General features: G+C 40.6%; 1 protein-coding gene across 50 annotated transcripts in view; it reads left to right on the top strand.

The window, feature by feature from the left end:
• BRIP1 (BRCA1 interacting helicase 1) overlaps positions 1 to 12,540 on the top strand; it is a 47,038-nt gene extending 34,498 nt beyond the window's left edge. Inside the window, exons 17-21 of one of the 50 annotated variants that reach the window (XR_007779129.1) lie at positions 5,661 to 5,773; positions 7,146 to 8,962; positions 9,007 to 9,028; positions 9,073 to 9,094; positions 9,136 to 9,290. Coding sequence is in view for 1 of the 50 variants with exons in the window: in XM_050981791.1 (XP_050837748.1) it covers positions 5,661 to 5,773; positions 7,146 to 7,228; positions 9,217 to 9,522; positions 10,212 to 11,056 (1,347 nt within the window). In the remaining 49 variants the exon portion in view is untranslated. The other 49 variants (XR_007779127.1, XR_007779135.1, XR_007779123.1 and 46 more) reach the window with 49 other exon arrangements.
• The last annotated feature ends 4,883 nt before the right edge of the window (positions 12,541 to 17,423 follow it).

The following is a 17,423-nucleotide window of genomic DNA, read 5'->3' as shown; positions in this document are numbered from 1 at the left end:
AGTGTATGCCACAAATCCTGGTATTAAATGGCAAACATTGGAATTCCTTAAGTAACCCTGTGCTTTTATAAGTTACAGTAATTTCTGTGGAGGCTTTAAAGGTAATAATTTAGTTTCACTTCAACATTTTTAGGCATATTGTATCTTAGGTTCAGTGCTTTTGACAAAGAGAAGAGTCTAAAACACTTTGTCAGGGTTAGGGAGAAAGAAATGATTCAGGCTCAGACCTGATTATAAACAAAACTGCTTGAAGAAAGAGGCCAAGCCCTAATTCTGTGTTATTGCAAAGGGTTTCACATTGCTGAAGAATCAGGTTGCTAAAACAAAATAATATAAAAGAAAATGTTCAAGGATTGCTCAAAGCTCTGGTGCTCTCAATGGTAGAGTTTGGCTCCAGTAAAGCAGGAAAATTTATTTCAGAGCCAAAAATGACTTCTTTGGCTGTGACCAGGATTTCCTCTGCCTACCTCTGGGACCTGAAAGTAGAGGTAGGAAAATCTGATTTTGGAGCCAAGTGTGACTTGTTTAGTTCAAGTCATAATTTAGTGTTCTTACCTTGGGGAGCTGAAAAGAAAGAGAAATGTTGAGAATGGGCAGCTCTGAGGTGCAGGCACTGAGCCCCCTGCCCAGAGAGCTTTTCTGCACTTCCACCTCTGCAGATGCTTTTGATCCTGCTCCAGGAGAGGGAATTCATCCTGGAGCAGCCAGCAGGACTTGACCAAAACACAGCAGAAAATGCAGAAAGTCCAACTCTGCCATCAGCAGAGGCCAATAAACTGACTGGGGCTGGGAGCTGGGAGCAGTGGCTCTGCTGGAGTCTGCCTTGAATGGGAATTATTTCCCCTGGCTGCCAGGGGGAATATCTCCTCTCTTCTGACACCAAGGAAATCATCACTTCAATCACAATTTTCTGGGCTTTATGTAACTTTAGGATACAAACATTTTGCAGCTCTTTGGCTGAAGTTGACACTTCTCCTGTCTCAACAAATTGAGATATTTCTGTCATTTCAGAATGATGATGTGTTTCAAGATTGAATTTCTAGTCCTTGTGGCAGTTTTTGAACCTTTATGTTTTGTGTCCCTTGAAAGGAGAAAGAATCTTGTGCTATGTAATGATTGCTGGAAAAATTCATTTCTTATTTACCATCTTCTAGGAAAAGCAAGATTTCTAAGAAAATTATTGTTATTTTAACATTTAATTTAAATTATTATTATTCTTAACCAGAGTTGGGAACCATCCCTTGCCCTGTATTATTGTGCCATTTTTTCTGTCTCAGCAACTCTCTAGTTTTGATTATATCCCCATTCACACTGCACTGTTAATCCCAATATATTTCCATGTCCCCTGTGAGACAGAGCAAGTGTGAGATCTGGAATTATTCCTTTTTTTATTCAGTGTTATCCAAGGAAGGTAATTTTGAGAAGTGCACCTAGAAATTTTCAGGCAGAAAAGGTCACCTGGGCAATTTCTGAGCAGCAGCATCCTGCTGAGAACTGAGCAGTACCAATATTGATCTTGTCTCTTGGCACTTTGGGGGGTGCTGCTGCTTTCTGAGGAAATGCAGTGTTTCTATAAAATATAAATGAAAATAAAAGTGTTATATTTGTGCCTAGTGACCTTATTTAGTTCTATGAACTCATTAGAATGACCTTAAGTATTGTACTTGACAGGATCTAGTTTGGTAAAATTAACTAACAAGCATTTGATATTCCATATTATTTCTGTATTAACACTGCCCTAGGAATGCTTGGGGCATTCAAAGATTAAATCCTGCCATAATATCTTTTTCCTGTGGGCTCAAAAATGGGAATATTGTGTTCAGGCATGGCAGTGAGTGGCTCTGGGAGGGTGAGGATGTTTGAAGCTGGTCTGGGACTCACCCAGGCCTTTACATCTGCATTCTTTGTGTTAAACCCCAGCCCTCGGTGCTGCTTTTCAAGTGAGTGAAATGCTGCACTGTTCAGTGCTGCTTCTATTGAAGAATTTTCAGCTGTAAAAGAAAAGCAATGAGTTTTCATGTCTTAACTTTCCTGCACTCACAAACTTTTATGGTTCCTTGGCATTCGTCAGGAGGAAAGTAGATGGCAAGTGTGTTCCTGAGCAATTCTAATTATTGCTAGTTCAGCTGCAAGAGAGACTCTAAGTGGACACATGAGATTTTTAGGACGGGAGATTTGCTTAAAAAACATTTTTATGTCTTTTTTGGGATGGAAGCAGGGAGTGACCACCTGGTGTTTGCTCTGCTTGTTTGTTTTTAAGACGTGGGGAATTAGTAGATGTTAAACATGAACGTAACTTTAAAAATTTTTTTTGGATGATGTGAGCCATGTCTTTGTTTTCATTACTATTTTTCCTCTCATAAAACCAGAGAAACAAGTTAGTGGAATGGCAGAAAATGCTTCTATCCATTTTCTGCTTTTTCTTTCCACGGAGGAGAGTGCTGGGGAGGGAAGGGCACGAGCTGGTCCAGGTGTGGCTGTGCCACCTCCACCTGCCCATGCAGGGACACAGGCCCAGCTTTCTTGGCCTTTCCCAGCTCTGTTCTCTTCCTTTAACCTACCAGAGCAGATAGGAGGCAGCTGGAGATGTTGGTGAGGTGATGTCCTATCAAAGAACAGGCCTGACTTGTTAAACAAAAAACAATTGTAAACTGTTACTTATATTTGTTCTTAAAAAGCAAAGTTTGACTGTGGTTCAGTGAAGTAATGCATTAAAGACACCCCTCAAAACTCTGCCAGATGAAATAAAGCAAACAGAGTTCATTTTGCTGATTTAAATTGCACAAAATAAACAAATGGGCTTAGCCCATTCCACCTTCATGTGGTGGTACTGGCACTGATAAATCAGTTCACAGTATCCTGATTGATTTTTCTTTAGAAATAATTAGTCCATAGATTGATATTTGCATACCTTGCTTTAGATACTGGTTGTGTATTCTGGATAACCCTGCTTTCAGCCTGGTGTGTTGCTACAAGGCTGCAGGTTCTGTGTGTGAATTCTCAGGTTATTTTGGGGGTCAAAACCAAGCTGTAGTTCTTGAGTTCCTCTTCTCAGCCTTGTGCTGAGCTAACTCATACAATCCATGGTCACCACAGTATGAATCCATTTATATCCTGAATAAGTCTGAGTTTCTTCACATGAAGGAACATCACCACAGGTGACTTATTTTAAAATCTAATGTAACAAATGTCATTTAATGTTGTTGTCACTGGAGAAAAACCTCCGTTGCTAATTCTCTTTGAAAAATACACTTGAGCTGTAGCACAAACTGCCTCCAAGTAGCTTTCCAATCCTTTAAAAAAAATGAAATTGTTCATGGCATTTATCTTTTTTCGCTGCTGTTTCCCAGTTAACGTTGCAGAGTGCAAGATGTCAGAGTAATTAAGCATGAGAGGCAGGAGAGGTTTGCAGGTGGAACGTGGGGAGCTCGCAGTGAGCCTGGCTGTGCCCGTGACCTCCCAGACAGATCAAAGCCTAATCTGGGTGACAGCTACAGGATGGCAGAGCTTGCCAGGGGCCTTGTGCAGCTCTTTGTCTGCAAATCCTGCCCCAGAGCTGGGAGGATGTTTTTAAGGATGAACAGGTAAAAGTAAAAGGCTGTCTTTTGACATTTTAACTAATCCCTTCTAGCCTGTGCTTTCCTGCACGTTGTGGATATTTGCTAGCAGGAGGCACTGCCTTTTTCACATATGTAACATGTCAGCTTGAATCTGGCCTGGAATTGATGGGGGGGAATGCAGCAGGTCCACAATGAAATAGATTCTGATTGCATTAGAATGACAGGCCCTGGCCTTTTACCTGCACAGCCTCCCCCTGCACACTCAGCTCCATCTCTGCCAGGCAGGAGCACAGCAGGGAGAAAACAGAATGCTTCTTTCTGGGAACTCTTTGAAAATTAGTAGAAGGAAGTTGTAGAGATATGTTAGACCCTTAGAGCAAGGGATTGGGGTTAAACCCCCCCAGACTCATGGGGTTTTATATTAAAAATTGGGGTTTGTATCATTTGAGCAATGAGATGGCGTTGGTGCTGTGCATACAAGGAGTAGGCTTGATAGCACTGACATGTATCAGAAGAATGTGGAAATATTGTATTTTATTTAGATTATCTGACTGGTTTGCGTTTCATTGCTACTTCAGTGAGTTTATGCAGGTGTTTAAAAATAATGTCATTTCCAGCATCAGACCCAGGAGCAGTTATTCCAACACTGTTTGCACAGTCTGCTGGCAAAGTGAGGGGCTGGTAAACCTCCCCTGGTTCCAAATGGCCATAATCTTACTGGTAACACCATTCTTCCAAAAAAAGAAATTGGTATAAAACTGCCCAGGACTAGAAGACAAGTGCAAAACACACACAGGAGAATATTGTCAATGGTGATGTTTTAAAGGCTTCAGTGAACTTTTCCATCATCATTCCTCATTTCCAGAGGTGAGCAGTACCCTTTTCTTTCTCCAGGTAGTATTTCAGTTTGTAGAAATGCACAGATAAAGCCAAGCTCCTTTTTAAGGAATGGTTTAATGTTCATAGAGCATTCAGAAGAAATCATCTTCCGTTTGGAAAATGAAAAAGGAAACCTCACATGCCAGTCAGTAAATTCTGAGTGACTGGAACAAATATTAAATCTGTGAAATCAAACTGAATTTACTTTCTGGCTGTAAAGATTGAATTTGTAAATTTGACAGGCAATTTAAAGGGCATAAGTACATAAAATAAAATTTCTTATCCAAATGCAACTTGAAAGTTACCTGTCAGAAGAGGTTAGAAGTCTGCTGTTTTCTCTCCTGAAGCGTGTCCTTTCACTTGTCAGTTTAGAAAGGTTAATACTGTACAAAAGAGCAACAGAAAGACCCTTTTTGGTGTAGTTTTATGCTTGTTTAAAAAAATAATTCAGTTCCCCTGGCTGAATAACAATAATAATAATAATAATAAAACCTTTTGATATAAATAATGTTCTAATGCAAATTGTTCCAATTCAGACCAGGCACTGTGTATGGTTATCCTGATTGGCAAGGGGATTCCTTGGGCAGCTCATTCAGGGATGTGTTTTTAAAAAGGGGAACATGTTTTCCCCTGCCTGATCTCCCCATGCTCTGCAGTGAAACACTTCCAGACCTCAGGAGGTGATGCCAAGCTGGGAATTTGGCTTGGTGTCACTGACTCCTGCTCCTTGGCAGAGGCCCCTCTGTCTCCAAAGCTCTTTTGCAGCTCCTGTCAGGAGGAAAAGTTGAATTTGCTGAACCCTCCCTGGGGAAAGCAGGGTCTGGTCCCAGCTGGGGTGAGGAGTGGCTTTGGTGATCAAGGAGAGCTCCAGTGGGGCATTGCCTTTTGGAAGAGCCAATCGAGCTGGGGTTTGGAGTCCATCTGCCTGTACCTGGTTTGGGCTTTTTTCACCTGTCTGAACAGTTTATCCTCCTCTCACTGGCACAGAGCTTTGGATGAGTGTGTGCTGCTCATGCCAATACATTGAAATTATTGCAACAGATCACAGCTAAGGGCAGTTTCAGAAGCCAGACTTGGTTAGTGTACAAAACACAGAGTTGAAACACTGAAACACAATTTATATATTCCCTTATTTAACCAATGTTTGCTTGTTTTCCCTTTTTAGAATATCTCCTTTTCAACAGCATTAATAAACCAAATATTTCATGGTTTCCTTCTTAGGTTGAATTAAAGAGGAAGTACAATGACCAGCACAAAAGTACAAGAGGCCTTTTATCAGGGAGTCAGTGGTATGAAATTCAAGCTTACAGAGCTCTCAACCAAGCCCTGGGAAGGTGAGATAAACACAACTAAAACTAGAGAAGTTTGTAGAACTTTTTTTTTGGGAGATCTTTAAGGATTTATTCCCCACTTTTAGCAAAATGGGGTAAGTAAGGCCAAACCTCTCGTATTGCAAATTTTGTCTCTTGAGCTGCTCTGTGCTGACAATTCTCTGCTTTTCAACCTGTTGTGCATTGTTATAATTCAGAGATTTTATTTTACATTCAGAACCCACTTCAATTGAGTTGAAGTTTTATTGCTCATAGTCAAGATATACAGGAAAATAAAAGCTCAAGCAGAGACAAATAGATCTTGAGCTTTAAAGCAAATGAAGATCTTCAGGACTTCTCCAATGCACTAATTGTTCTCGCCCTCAGTGGGCTCAGAACAGTTGTTTGATATTTAGCCTACAAGTATTTTTGAAAGGGAGAAATAGCAGTGGGGTTTTTCAGACCTTTGCAAAAGGTCAATTCAATTATTGTGCTCACTGATCTCTTCCCAGATTTAGAAGAAGTGGTATAGCTTCCATTTCCTAGATGGAAAAAATCCCCCAAATGTTATTAACAAGGTAGAATTAATTCATCCTTGAACAAAATGTATCATATAAATAAAGATTAGAGCTGTCATCCATATCTATTGTAGGTGCTGTGCATCTGTCATGGCTACAGAGCCACAGAAACATCAGCTGGAAAACTCTTCTGATTTGAATTAGTCCTAATGCAAATGTGATGACATAAATGAAGGCTTAGAGAGAAAATTGAGAGAAATTGTAACATTAGGAAATCTCATTGTGGATTCTTGTTGTTACAGGCCTGATTTCTTAAATTCCTCTTTGGAATCAAAGAGCATTAATTAAAATAGGTAAAGGAAGCTCTCAGTTGTGGACTACCAGTAGTGAAATCAATCAGCTTGAACTGAAATCAAGTTTTAGTGACTGATTTATTATTTGGGTGGTCTAAAATGGAGAAAATAGGTTTCCATTCTGACATAAAGGTACAAATTCCTTATCAAACCACGAGCCAAAGCCCTTGCTAAGCTGTGGGGAAGGATTTTGATAAAACCAGAGCATTCCACCAAGCTGGCAGGGAGCCCTGCAATATTTACACTGCCAGTTAAGAGGGGAAAATGAATGATGTGGTTTGATTGGCTGGATTGAATATTTGTGTGCTTTATTTTTCATTTAGCTGTTTCATGTCCATTCAACTGAGGGAAAATGAAGCTTCCATGACACCCATAACAATTTTTGGTGCATGCAGTAGAAGAGCACCTCCTGTATAATTTTGCATATTCCAGCTGACTCAGAGCAATCCCTGTTTCCCAATTCCCACAGGTTTTTGCTGTGTGCCCTCTAATTACAGAAATACTCTTTTTTCCCCTCACTTTTAGGTGTATAAGGCACAGGAATGACTGGGGGGCTCTTATTTTAGTTGACGACCGCTTCAGGAAGAACCCCAATAAATACATAACTGGTAAGAGGTAAAAATCTTCTGGGGAAACTCCTAACATAGAAAAACACTGAAAACTCTGAATTACAGAAATGTGGCTGTGCAAGTACAGGTGAGTAGGAAGGGTCAGAATGTGCCCCAACCATGGAACAGAGATTGAACTGCTGAATATTCAATATACAACAAGGGGTTCCTGTTTGTACTTTTGTACTGGGTGGAAATAAATGCAGGTGAAATAAAACAGATCCTGCACACAACCTTTGACTGTAAAAAGTGGAAAATAAACTGCTTAGGAATGTGTTTTCACCTTTGTTCCTGCCCTTTTTGCTGGGCAGAGCTGAGCTCACCAGTCCATGCTGGGCTCAGTCAGCAGGTGGAGCTCAGCTGCTGCAGTTGAGTCCAGCTCCTTCTTGATGTACTAAAAATACATTGAAATTATTGAGGAAACACTAGAAATCCATATAGGAGCACAAATAATCCATATGTTCAAGGCTTGGTAAGATTTCTTTCTGTAAAAAGTAAAACTTCACAGAAGAGTGAAGTTCTCTGTTGTTGTGGGTTCGGTTTTATTTGATTTATTTTGTTTTGGTTTTTAATTGATATACAAAGAATATTTAAATGGGTTCAAAAACACTTTCTAAAATTGAGGCAGTCAGATTTTACTTGACCCCTGTGTGCTCCAGATTCATCTAAAAAACTGTTATGATCAAGACATCTGATATTTAATATTTTGATTATTTTGATAGGAGCAAGTTATTATAAAACCTGTGGTTGTATAACAGTTGTGATTCTTTGAGTTACTGTTACTTTATCTGACACAAAGTTGTAAAAAGCTTCATTTTATTCAAATTTTTATTAGACCCTGTTAAAATGATAATAAATAGCTGTACTCTCTGTAAGCCACTTTTAAATAATTCATGATAACAAGCAGAATGAACAGCCAGGCAAAGAAATAAAATGATGTTTATGCAAGGCAGCAGTTTGAACCTAAAAGAAGACTGGTGAAAAAGGGAAAGGCTTTTAATAGAAAAAGAAGGTTGTTTTTAGTTTGCCATTGAATAAATCAAGTTCCCAGCCTTGGAAAGGAGGAATTGTTGTAGCATTATGAGCAAATTCTTGATTTCTTTGAGACTGCAAATATTTCTGTGTAGGTACACTCTCAGGGTGTCATTGTAACAGGCCCCTGGCCAGGTAATAATTATCAGAGACTCCATGTATGAAGGTTGATCAATAATTAGCATGGACTCCCTGTATTACAGAAGGTTGATCAATAATTAGCATGGACTCCCTGTATTACAGAAGGCTGATCAATAATTAGCATGGACTCCCTGTATTACAGAAGGCTGATCAATAATTAGCATGGAGTCCCTGTATTACAGAAGGTTGATCAATAATTAGCATGGAGTCCATGTATGAAGGCTGATCAATAATTCTTTATTAAGAAACCCACTGTTCTTTTATAGACCCTTAGGTACCCATGGACCTCATTGGTCCTTTGCTTCAAACACATCACCATTGCTAATTAATGAACCACCCTTTGATGAACAAATCTCCACAGCACAGGTGTTAGCAGCAGGTTCAGATAAGAATTGTTTCTCATTCTTTCCTCTGATCTTCTCCCAGCCTTCCCCAGCAGGATTCCTGGGAGAGTTGGGTTTGTCTCTAGGGCCAGAGAGCTGCTCCACATTAGGGTGCTGGGAAATGCCAGTGCAGGGTGCTGGTATTCTGGAGTAAAGGTGTTGTTATTCTGGAGTAAAGGTGTTGTTATTTTGGAGTGAAGGTGTTGTTATTCTGGAGTGAAGGAGTTGTTATTCTGGAGTAAAGGTGTTGTTATTTTGGAGTAAAGGTGTTGTTATTTTGGAGTAAAGGTGTTGTTATTCTGGAGTAAAGGTGTTGTTATTCTGGAGTGAAGGTGTTATTTTGGAGTAAAGGTGCTGTTATTTTGGAGTAAAGGTGTTGTTATTTTGGAGTAAAGGTGTTGTTATTCTGGAGTAAAGGTGTTTTCCCCCCAGGCCTGTCCAAGTGGATCCGGCAGCAGGTGCAGCACCACGGCTCCTTCGGCAGCGCCCTGCAGTCCCTGCGCGCCTTCGCCCTCCGCAACCAGCGGGGTGAGGAGCCTTCCTCAGAGCCCAGCTCTGAGCTCCCTGCACAGCCCAGGCACCTCTCCCAGGACAACACCTCTCCTCTGTCCCCTGATGTTCCTGCTCAAAGTCAGGAGCGGAATTTGGACTCAGAAGTTCATTTTACTGCAGCCATCAGCTCAGCTCATCCCACAGCATGGACTCAGCCAAGTGACAGCACAGCAGCAGTGAAACAAAGTATGTTCATTTCCACTGGCAGTTTCTAATGGGGAGCTGAATCCTTTTTGGAGGAACAAATGTTTTTTAAAATTACAGAAGTGCTATCGTGGAAAAATGATAATTATTCACAAATGTGGAGGAGCTGTGCTCAACAGACTGAAATTAATTCTCCTTCCATCTGGTTGTCTTGAAAGAGTAATCTTTGATAAGTTTATAGTACAATCAAAAATGGTTTCATTTTAATTTCTTTTTCCATTGAGTACTATGAAGATAATTTAAAATATATTTGAAACACATCAAGATTAGCATTATTGCAAGTTGAGCCCTGGTTCAAGCTACATCTGTTGTTTAGGCATTGCTGTGAGACACCTTCCATGTGATCTCCTCTGGCCCCAGCTTCACAAGTAAAATCCATCCCTAAATATTAGGAAAGGCTCTGATTTCATTTCAATCAAGGAAGAGCACAATAACAAAGATGACAAATTTCAAATCCAGTCGTATTCTACCTTTATGTCTCGTTAATCTATTCATTTAATTAAGACAATTCATGTGCAAAGATGGTTATAACATCTGGGCTTTTGTTTGTATTATTGTTTTTAATGAATGTTGTAAAATCACTGTAAACCTTCTAAAACAGTGGTAGTTCTGAAGTGCTAAACATGCTGTAAATCAGATGCAATTCATTCATGTTTTGTGATTTGTCACAGGTGACCAGAAAGCTGATGTAGAGAGCCACTCTCACCATGTGAAACAGAGAAGGAAACACATGGACTGCTCCCCCAAAATGGCAGCAATCAAAGTAGAGAGAGAAGAAATGAATGGTTGGAGCAATGCTGATGGAGAGAAATGCTGCTCTGAGCCACTGACTTCAACTCCTGTGGCCCAGAACTGCAGGGCCACAGAGAGCAGCAGCCAGGAGCATGTGAATGGGCCCAGGGACATTATTGATCACTTCAATCAGTGCCAATCATCATTCATGGCAGAGCATCCACCAAGTGGACCAGAATCATGTTTGGAAACAACTCATTCTTCAGTTCAGAGTGCTGAGGCCCCAGGTGCTGAAGGACATCCTGGTGAGCTCCAGCTTCCAGCTGAGCCCTGCAGGGAGTTCCCTTCAGCAGCAGGGAGAGCTGAGCCTTCAGCATTAGATGAGGAGGAGGATGAGGATGAAAGCATTTACTTCACCCCAGAACTCTATGATGATGCAGACCCAGAGGAGAAGAGAACTGAGCCCCCAGTTCCAGCCTGTTCCAGCCCTGGGATTTGGGTGGAATGTGGGAACTCCAGAGTCCCTGCTGATCCTTCTGCCACCAGCACCTCAGGAGCACAGAATGGGACTGCAACAGCTGAGGCTGGCAGGAGCCCCCATGGGATCCTGGAAGATGTGAGGAGCAGGCACAGGGCACTTGGGGCTGGAGGAGTGGCAGCTGCAGCAGGAGCAGAGCAGGGAGGAGCTCAGGAGATGGAAACCCCTAAAAGGAAAATCAGCCTCTCCAGATCCCGAAATAAAGGTGTGTCATCCTCTCTGCTGGCCAATAGTGGCACCTGGTGACAGCTCCTGTGGGAATTGTGCTGAGCAGCCCTGAAACCACCACGGGGCAGCTGCACCTTCCTTGTCCTCATGGAACCAAAGCTTCCCTCAGGCTCCATTTCTCATTTTATCTTTGGGGTTTTGCCATGTGCAGTTTTCTAGAGATGGAATGAAAATTCTTCATCCTGACTTCATAGCTGAAGGACATCATGTCTGGAAATTCTGAATAGAAACCCAAGTAGGATCTGACCTGGAATTATTGGTTTGTCCATGACAGATTTAATTAATCCACCATTCAATACAGTCAAATCATTGGGGTTTTCCTCAGAAAGCCAAACATCCATATAACCAAATTAGGTTTTCTGCATTTATTCGATTGGGTTTTTTTAATAAAACATATAGAACAGCCTCTTTGCAGATCAAGTCATAGAAAGATTGAGCCTAAATACTAAAACAGGTTTATTTTCCAGTACTTGGTTCCTTCCAATTTCTTACATCAAAATGCCCAACAGGAGCTGTGCACATTTTGATATTTGATGAAGATGAGAAGCTTTGAGATTTATTTGAGATTTCTTTAAGTTTTCCTTTTGTGAGAGGATCTGATTTCTGTTGCTTGGATTCTGTGTTTATTCATGTCAAAACCTCTTCTCATTTGTATGTCCTACAAGCACTTTTTACATGTAACATATAAAATGTAAATTGTACACAAAGGTCTTTGAATCTTGCCCAGTCTAGTTTTTTTTTTCCATTCTTTTTGAAGTATTTTAATGTTTCTTTCATTTTCTGCAATGAAAAGAGCCAGGATTTTTCTGTAATAAAACATACTGACTTTTTAAGAGAAGATTCTTCATTGCCATCCTACACTCAGATGAAGATGCAGGATTTATTTTTGCCATCCAAAGATTGTTCATGTGTGTTGATAATTTTTGTTTGAGAGTAGCAATGAAATTATGAACTGGTCATTTTCCATAGCAGCTCATCTAAAGAACATTTTGAGTCCATCCCTACAGAGCTGTGAACATGCTCATATCAACAGGATTTAAATTGTGCCCTTTCTTTGTAAAATAAATTCATCTTTCTGAAATTGGACACTGTTTGCAAGGATGGGAAGAACATTAGAATTTCTTCAGCTGGCAGTATTTGGCACAAGGCTTTTGCTTCAAGTTGTGCAATACTGGTGACCAAGGTGTCCTGGATTTCACTGACAGGTTTGCTTTAGTTGATAGGGCAGAAATTCCAGTATTGAAAACCTCTGGCACATCTAAAGAGAAATATTCTTCATTTCTATTGAATTAATGCTGAAGTTCCTGTTGGTTCCTGGCCTCTAGAGCTGGCCTTGGGCTTGATCCTCAGTTTTCCTAAAGCAAATCTCCTGCTCCAAACCCTTGGTGCATTTTTGTGTGTCTGGACAGATAACAGAAATCACTTAAGCTTTGTGACTTGTCTGCTCATCCAGGGGCCCACAGCCTCTTATTTGTCCTTCAGGAGATTTGTCTGTCTTTAAATCCATAACATTCAAAAAAAAAAGGAGAAAATCCATCTCTTTTTCCTTATCTGGAGCAGATTGTTCCTTTCTTGAGCTGTGGTGCCTCTTCCTTTGATCAGAAATCCTCTAAGGCAGGGCCTGCTCTGTGTCAAATCACACCCATCATTTAAACTTTAGATCAAATTAACCATTAGTTCTGAAATATGTCTTGAAACATCAGCACTTGTTACTGTGATTTCTGGAAAACAATTCTGTCCTCTAAAATCTCAAATCCACAGGTGGATAAAAGCCCTTTGTGTTCTGCTGGGTTTGGAAGGTAAGGGGTGGAGTCTTTCTTTTGCTGTAAATTCATTCTGAATTTGTCTTTCCATTTAATTGCTGTGCTGTTTGATATGTTAGAGGTAAGATATTTATGGTAGTTCTCAGAATTAAATGCTGCCCAGCCTGCAGATAGAAGGGAAGTGAAGTCAATATACTGAATTTTCTAGAATGATTTATTTGGATTTATCACATCTGTCAAGGCTAAATATTGAGAATGCTTTTCCTACTTTGATATAATAGCTCAGCATAATCTCTATTGCCTAAAATACTAACAAAATCTTGAATTTATTCAAGGATTGAAAGTTCAGAGGAGAAGCAGCAGAAGGAAAGCTGCCCTTAGGCCAAGTGGCTCCTCCCGAGAGAGAAAGGTACCACATCCATGGTTAAACACTGTTCTGAGTGCTGGGCTGCAAGGGAATCCAGAATAATGGATTCTATCAGTTTTCAAGTGAAATAACACAGTGGAATAGTTTCTTCCTGATCTGCAGAGCTCTGCTTTACACACTCAATAGATGGAAACACAAAGGCACCAACCATGCCAGGCTCCTTTCAAAATTCCCAACACTTTGATAGCCTGCAGTGTTATAGCCCATAAAATCCCTCATATTTTATAGGAGATTTTTCTGTTTAAGTAAGGTTAAAAACTTTTAGCCTGGTGTATATTGAATTATTAACTAATATAAATGATAACCTTTGAGTATTTCAAGTACTGGATTTCTCTGGAGCAGTTTGGATAGATTTAATTTATTCATATTATAATTTATTTAAATGCTTCATGTATGCAAACCAGTATTTACATGCACTTGTGCATTGCCTTGTTAGAAGGAAGCACACAAGCAGCCTTGCAGGAAAGGACTTCACTGTGTTGTGTGTGGAGCTGAAATCCTGCCCAGAGCTCAGGGTAAGATCAGCAGTGGTTTTGGCAAGGATGGGATGTCTCATCCACCCTTTTGCTTTCCCAGGTTTGGATGTTGGAGGGACATTTTAGAACAATTGGTTCATTTCTCCACTGGATTTGGAGGAATGAGCCCTGCAGGAAGCCTTTGAGGGGACAGAAGGGAGTTGTGACCAGAACAATTATTTCAAAGAAGTCATTTTTTCTGGCAGTTCTCTTGATTCAGGGTCCTGCCACACTGACCTGACTTGAGCTTAAATCTGATATTTGAGAGTTAACTGAAGGCAACTTCTGCTGCCATTCTGGGCTGAAGGAATTACTGAAGGAATGGCACAGTGGCCATTCCCTGGGGTTTGCTCCTGCCCAGGATTAGGGGTTCATTTGCTCCCAGTTTGTGGGAGAAGTTTGGAAATTCCTTGGCACAGTAACTCAGTGAATCCAGTGCATGGAGCTATCAAAAGTGACTGAAATAATGGCACTGCTCTTCTTCAGTCTGTGACCTGCCTTGTATTGGTTTGGTTTTATTCTGTTCTGACACCTTGTACAAAGTGGGGATGAGCTGCTTTTGGGAATTCTTTATGGTTTTGGGAGACACTTTGATTTGGGAATGTCTAAAGGCTGAGAAAAGTAACAGCAATTCTGTTGTTTTAAAAATAAGCTTCATCTTCAGGCCATTGGGCCATTGTGCTAATGACCTAATTACAAGATATTCTCATCAGTTACATGCAAATGAGAGATGCTTCATGCTGATGAAACCAAGAAAGGACAAAACTCTTCAGCAAACCAAACCTGTGCCTGAGGGACAGTGGGAGATTTTCCATATTCTGCACTTATTAAACCCAGGCCAGGTAGCAAAGCCCACAGTGGGCAGGCCCAGCTCCCTCCTTGCCTCCCTGTTTTCCCAAAAGAACCTTTAAGATTTAGGTGATCTCCTCAGGAACCTTTAATTCCCTCCCTGAATTTATCAATATCATCAAATCTCTGGTGCAAACCTGAGATGGAACCCCTGGGCTACAGAATGTCTGCACCCCCCAGGGTGGCTGTTGTCAGCAAGGGGTTTTGTGTTGTTTAAACTGAATCTCAGATGCCAGTTGATTGAGGAAAGTTAAAAAAATCTGAAAATTAAAAATAAATGGCTTTATTCAAAGTGGATTCAAGCTCGATTTGGGAGTAATAACAAGGGGAAAATTATCTGTTGAAAAGTAAATTTTGGGCACATTAAACATTTTAAAGAAGGCCTTTTTCCAAGGGCCATTTACAGCAATAGAAGTCTTTTCAGTGCCTGCAGTGGGTATTGGATCAGGGCCTAAATTCCCATCTTGTAAATGTGGAAAGTTTGCAGCATGGTTGAACAGTACTGTATTCAAAACCATGTGTGTATGTAAGTCTTACACCCCACTTTTTAAATTATAGGAATTTTGAGAAAAGCTTGCCACAGTAATAGTGAGCTGCAAATAATCTGGAAACTCTTCAGAAATGCCAATATAAGGAGCAAAGAATCCATTAATAATTGTAAGTGTAAACTAGAGGCCATTTCAGAAGATGATAATGTGATGTTGGTCATCTCAGATGCTGCAAGTCTTGGTCACCTTAAAGAGACTTTGAAGGTTTATCAGATGCCAGTGAAAGGTAAGTTCTCACTGATAAATTCCAGCTAACATTTATCAAGCCCTTTTGCTTTAAATTCAATTAAATACCAACAATTTGCCACCCTCCCCTGGACCTTTTGGGAAGCTCATGGTGTGATTTTCCCTCCTCAGAGCTCTGCACATTTAACAAACACTGAAAAGGAGCTCCAGTGTCCCCTGCACTCCCAGATTTGTTGGGTCCTCTCAGAAATCCTGATGAAGAATAAAAGAAAATGCTAATGGGAACAGAATCCTTTCCAGTTCTTGCCAGTTAAATCCCTGAACTGGCCACATGGAGCTGTGGTCAAACCCAAGTGCTGAGTTTGACAGAAATCCCTCCAGCTCCCAGCCTGTGCCTTGTGCTGCCCTTTGGGTCTTCAGGTGACAGAGAGCTACAGAAATGATTTTATTTCTGTAAATGATTTATTTATGTGTGGGCACTTGTGCTGCCCATCCAGGGGTGTTAGGCTGGCTCACTGCATGAGAGGTGATTTTGCCACCAGGACTGAGCTTTCTTTACCAATCTTTCTGACATTTTGAAATGTGTGAAATGCAACTGATAAAATAACTTTTATCTCTTTCAAAAACCTCTCTGGATTCCTGTATAAACCACTTTTTCTTTCTTTTTGAAAGACCTGAATGGCAGTTTATCTTTAAATGCTGTTTGGAATGAGAAGGAATCTTCTCTGACAAGTTACTTGCAGTGCAGGAGCTGTGTCCTTCAGTCCATTTCTCCAAGTCCTTTGATAGGAGCTGAGGTTACTCTTTTCAGTAATAAAGTGCACTCATGGGTAAGTCAGATCAGTTTATTTTGTATAATAAAATTAGAATGGAATGATTGTACAGGAAATACTAAAATACTACTTTTATAAAAGGTAGAATGAATATTTACCCAGATAATATTATATCATTTATCTGACTTCTACCACAGAGATTTGAAATGATTGTTATAACTGAGTTCAGGTCACTGAATATATTTGTCTGTACCTAATTTGTTGCAGTGTCTGTAATATTACATCTGAAAAGGGATGGGAAAATAGCAGCCATCCATGTCTTTCATGAAAGGAAAACCAGAACAAAACATATTTACACAAGTGCTGTAGACTTGAATTCTCAGACATGTAATTTTATGTTAGTTTTGGCACTAAAAAAGAAGAAGTTAATCAGCCCCTGAAGGATGAACATGGACACGGTTTAATGGAGTCAACAGGAAGAATTTATTTCTGGGTATTGTATTTCACTGAGAGCAAACTGAATTCTCAATAGGATCCTTTGAAATATAGATGTGAAAATTCTGGATTTTTCTCTTAAAGTGAAGGGTGAGGCTCCATCCTGAGGGATCTGTGCAGGTAAGGCCAGGACACCTCTGCCCTCCCCTTCATTCACTCCATGGAAATAGAGACAGGTGAGTTTAATGAGAGATTTTTGAGACTGAATCTTTGCCAAAAGCTGAATATGATCCTGATGTTTTGCCTGTGTGTGTCATTATCAGCTGTCCAAGCTGGTTGAAATGCAGAGTATGGCAGTGTGCTGATGGCCAGGGTTTGGGAAGCATTCTTTGCCATGAATTTTGGGATTTCAAACACGACCACGAAGTTTTCATGGCATTTCCAGCATTCATTTTGTATCAAACATAATGAAATGTCACCCTGAGGGAACTGATCCTGGCAGAATGTGAACTACAGGGATGCTCTGAGGTAGAACGAGTTGAGTTTTCGTTTTAGCTTCTCAACTGTCTTTTTGTGCCTCTTCCATCCCACCAAGTGTAAACATGGGATCAGCTGGGTTTAGCTCAAAAATGTAAAACAAAGCAGTGTTTTCTTCTCAGCCCACCTGTAGATTGAACTTCTGGGGTTTCTAGCTAAAAATACTCTGTTAACTCCAGCAGATTTTCTGGATGAGTCTCTTCCCTTCCCATTCTTCCCTGTTCTTTCTGTCCCCACTGAAAAGAAAGCTCAGAACCTTGTGGGCCTGCAGGAGACTGAACCCCCCCAGCTCTGGCTCTGGGGAGTCACTGTGAGAGCTCATGGCTTTGGGAGAGACACATCTCATCTCTTC

The sequence above is a fragment of the Serinus canaria genome, chromosome 19 (assembly GCF_022539315.1).
Source record: "Serinus canaria isolate serCan28SL12 chromosome 19, serCan2020, whole genome shotgun sequence".
Taxonomy (NCBI): domain Eukaryota; kingdom Metazoa; phylum Chordata; class Aves; order Passeriformes; family Fringillidae; genus Serinus; species Serinus canaria.
This window is presented reverse-complemented; position numbering and strand designations above follow the sequence as displayed.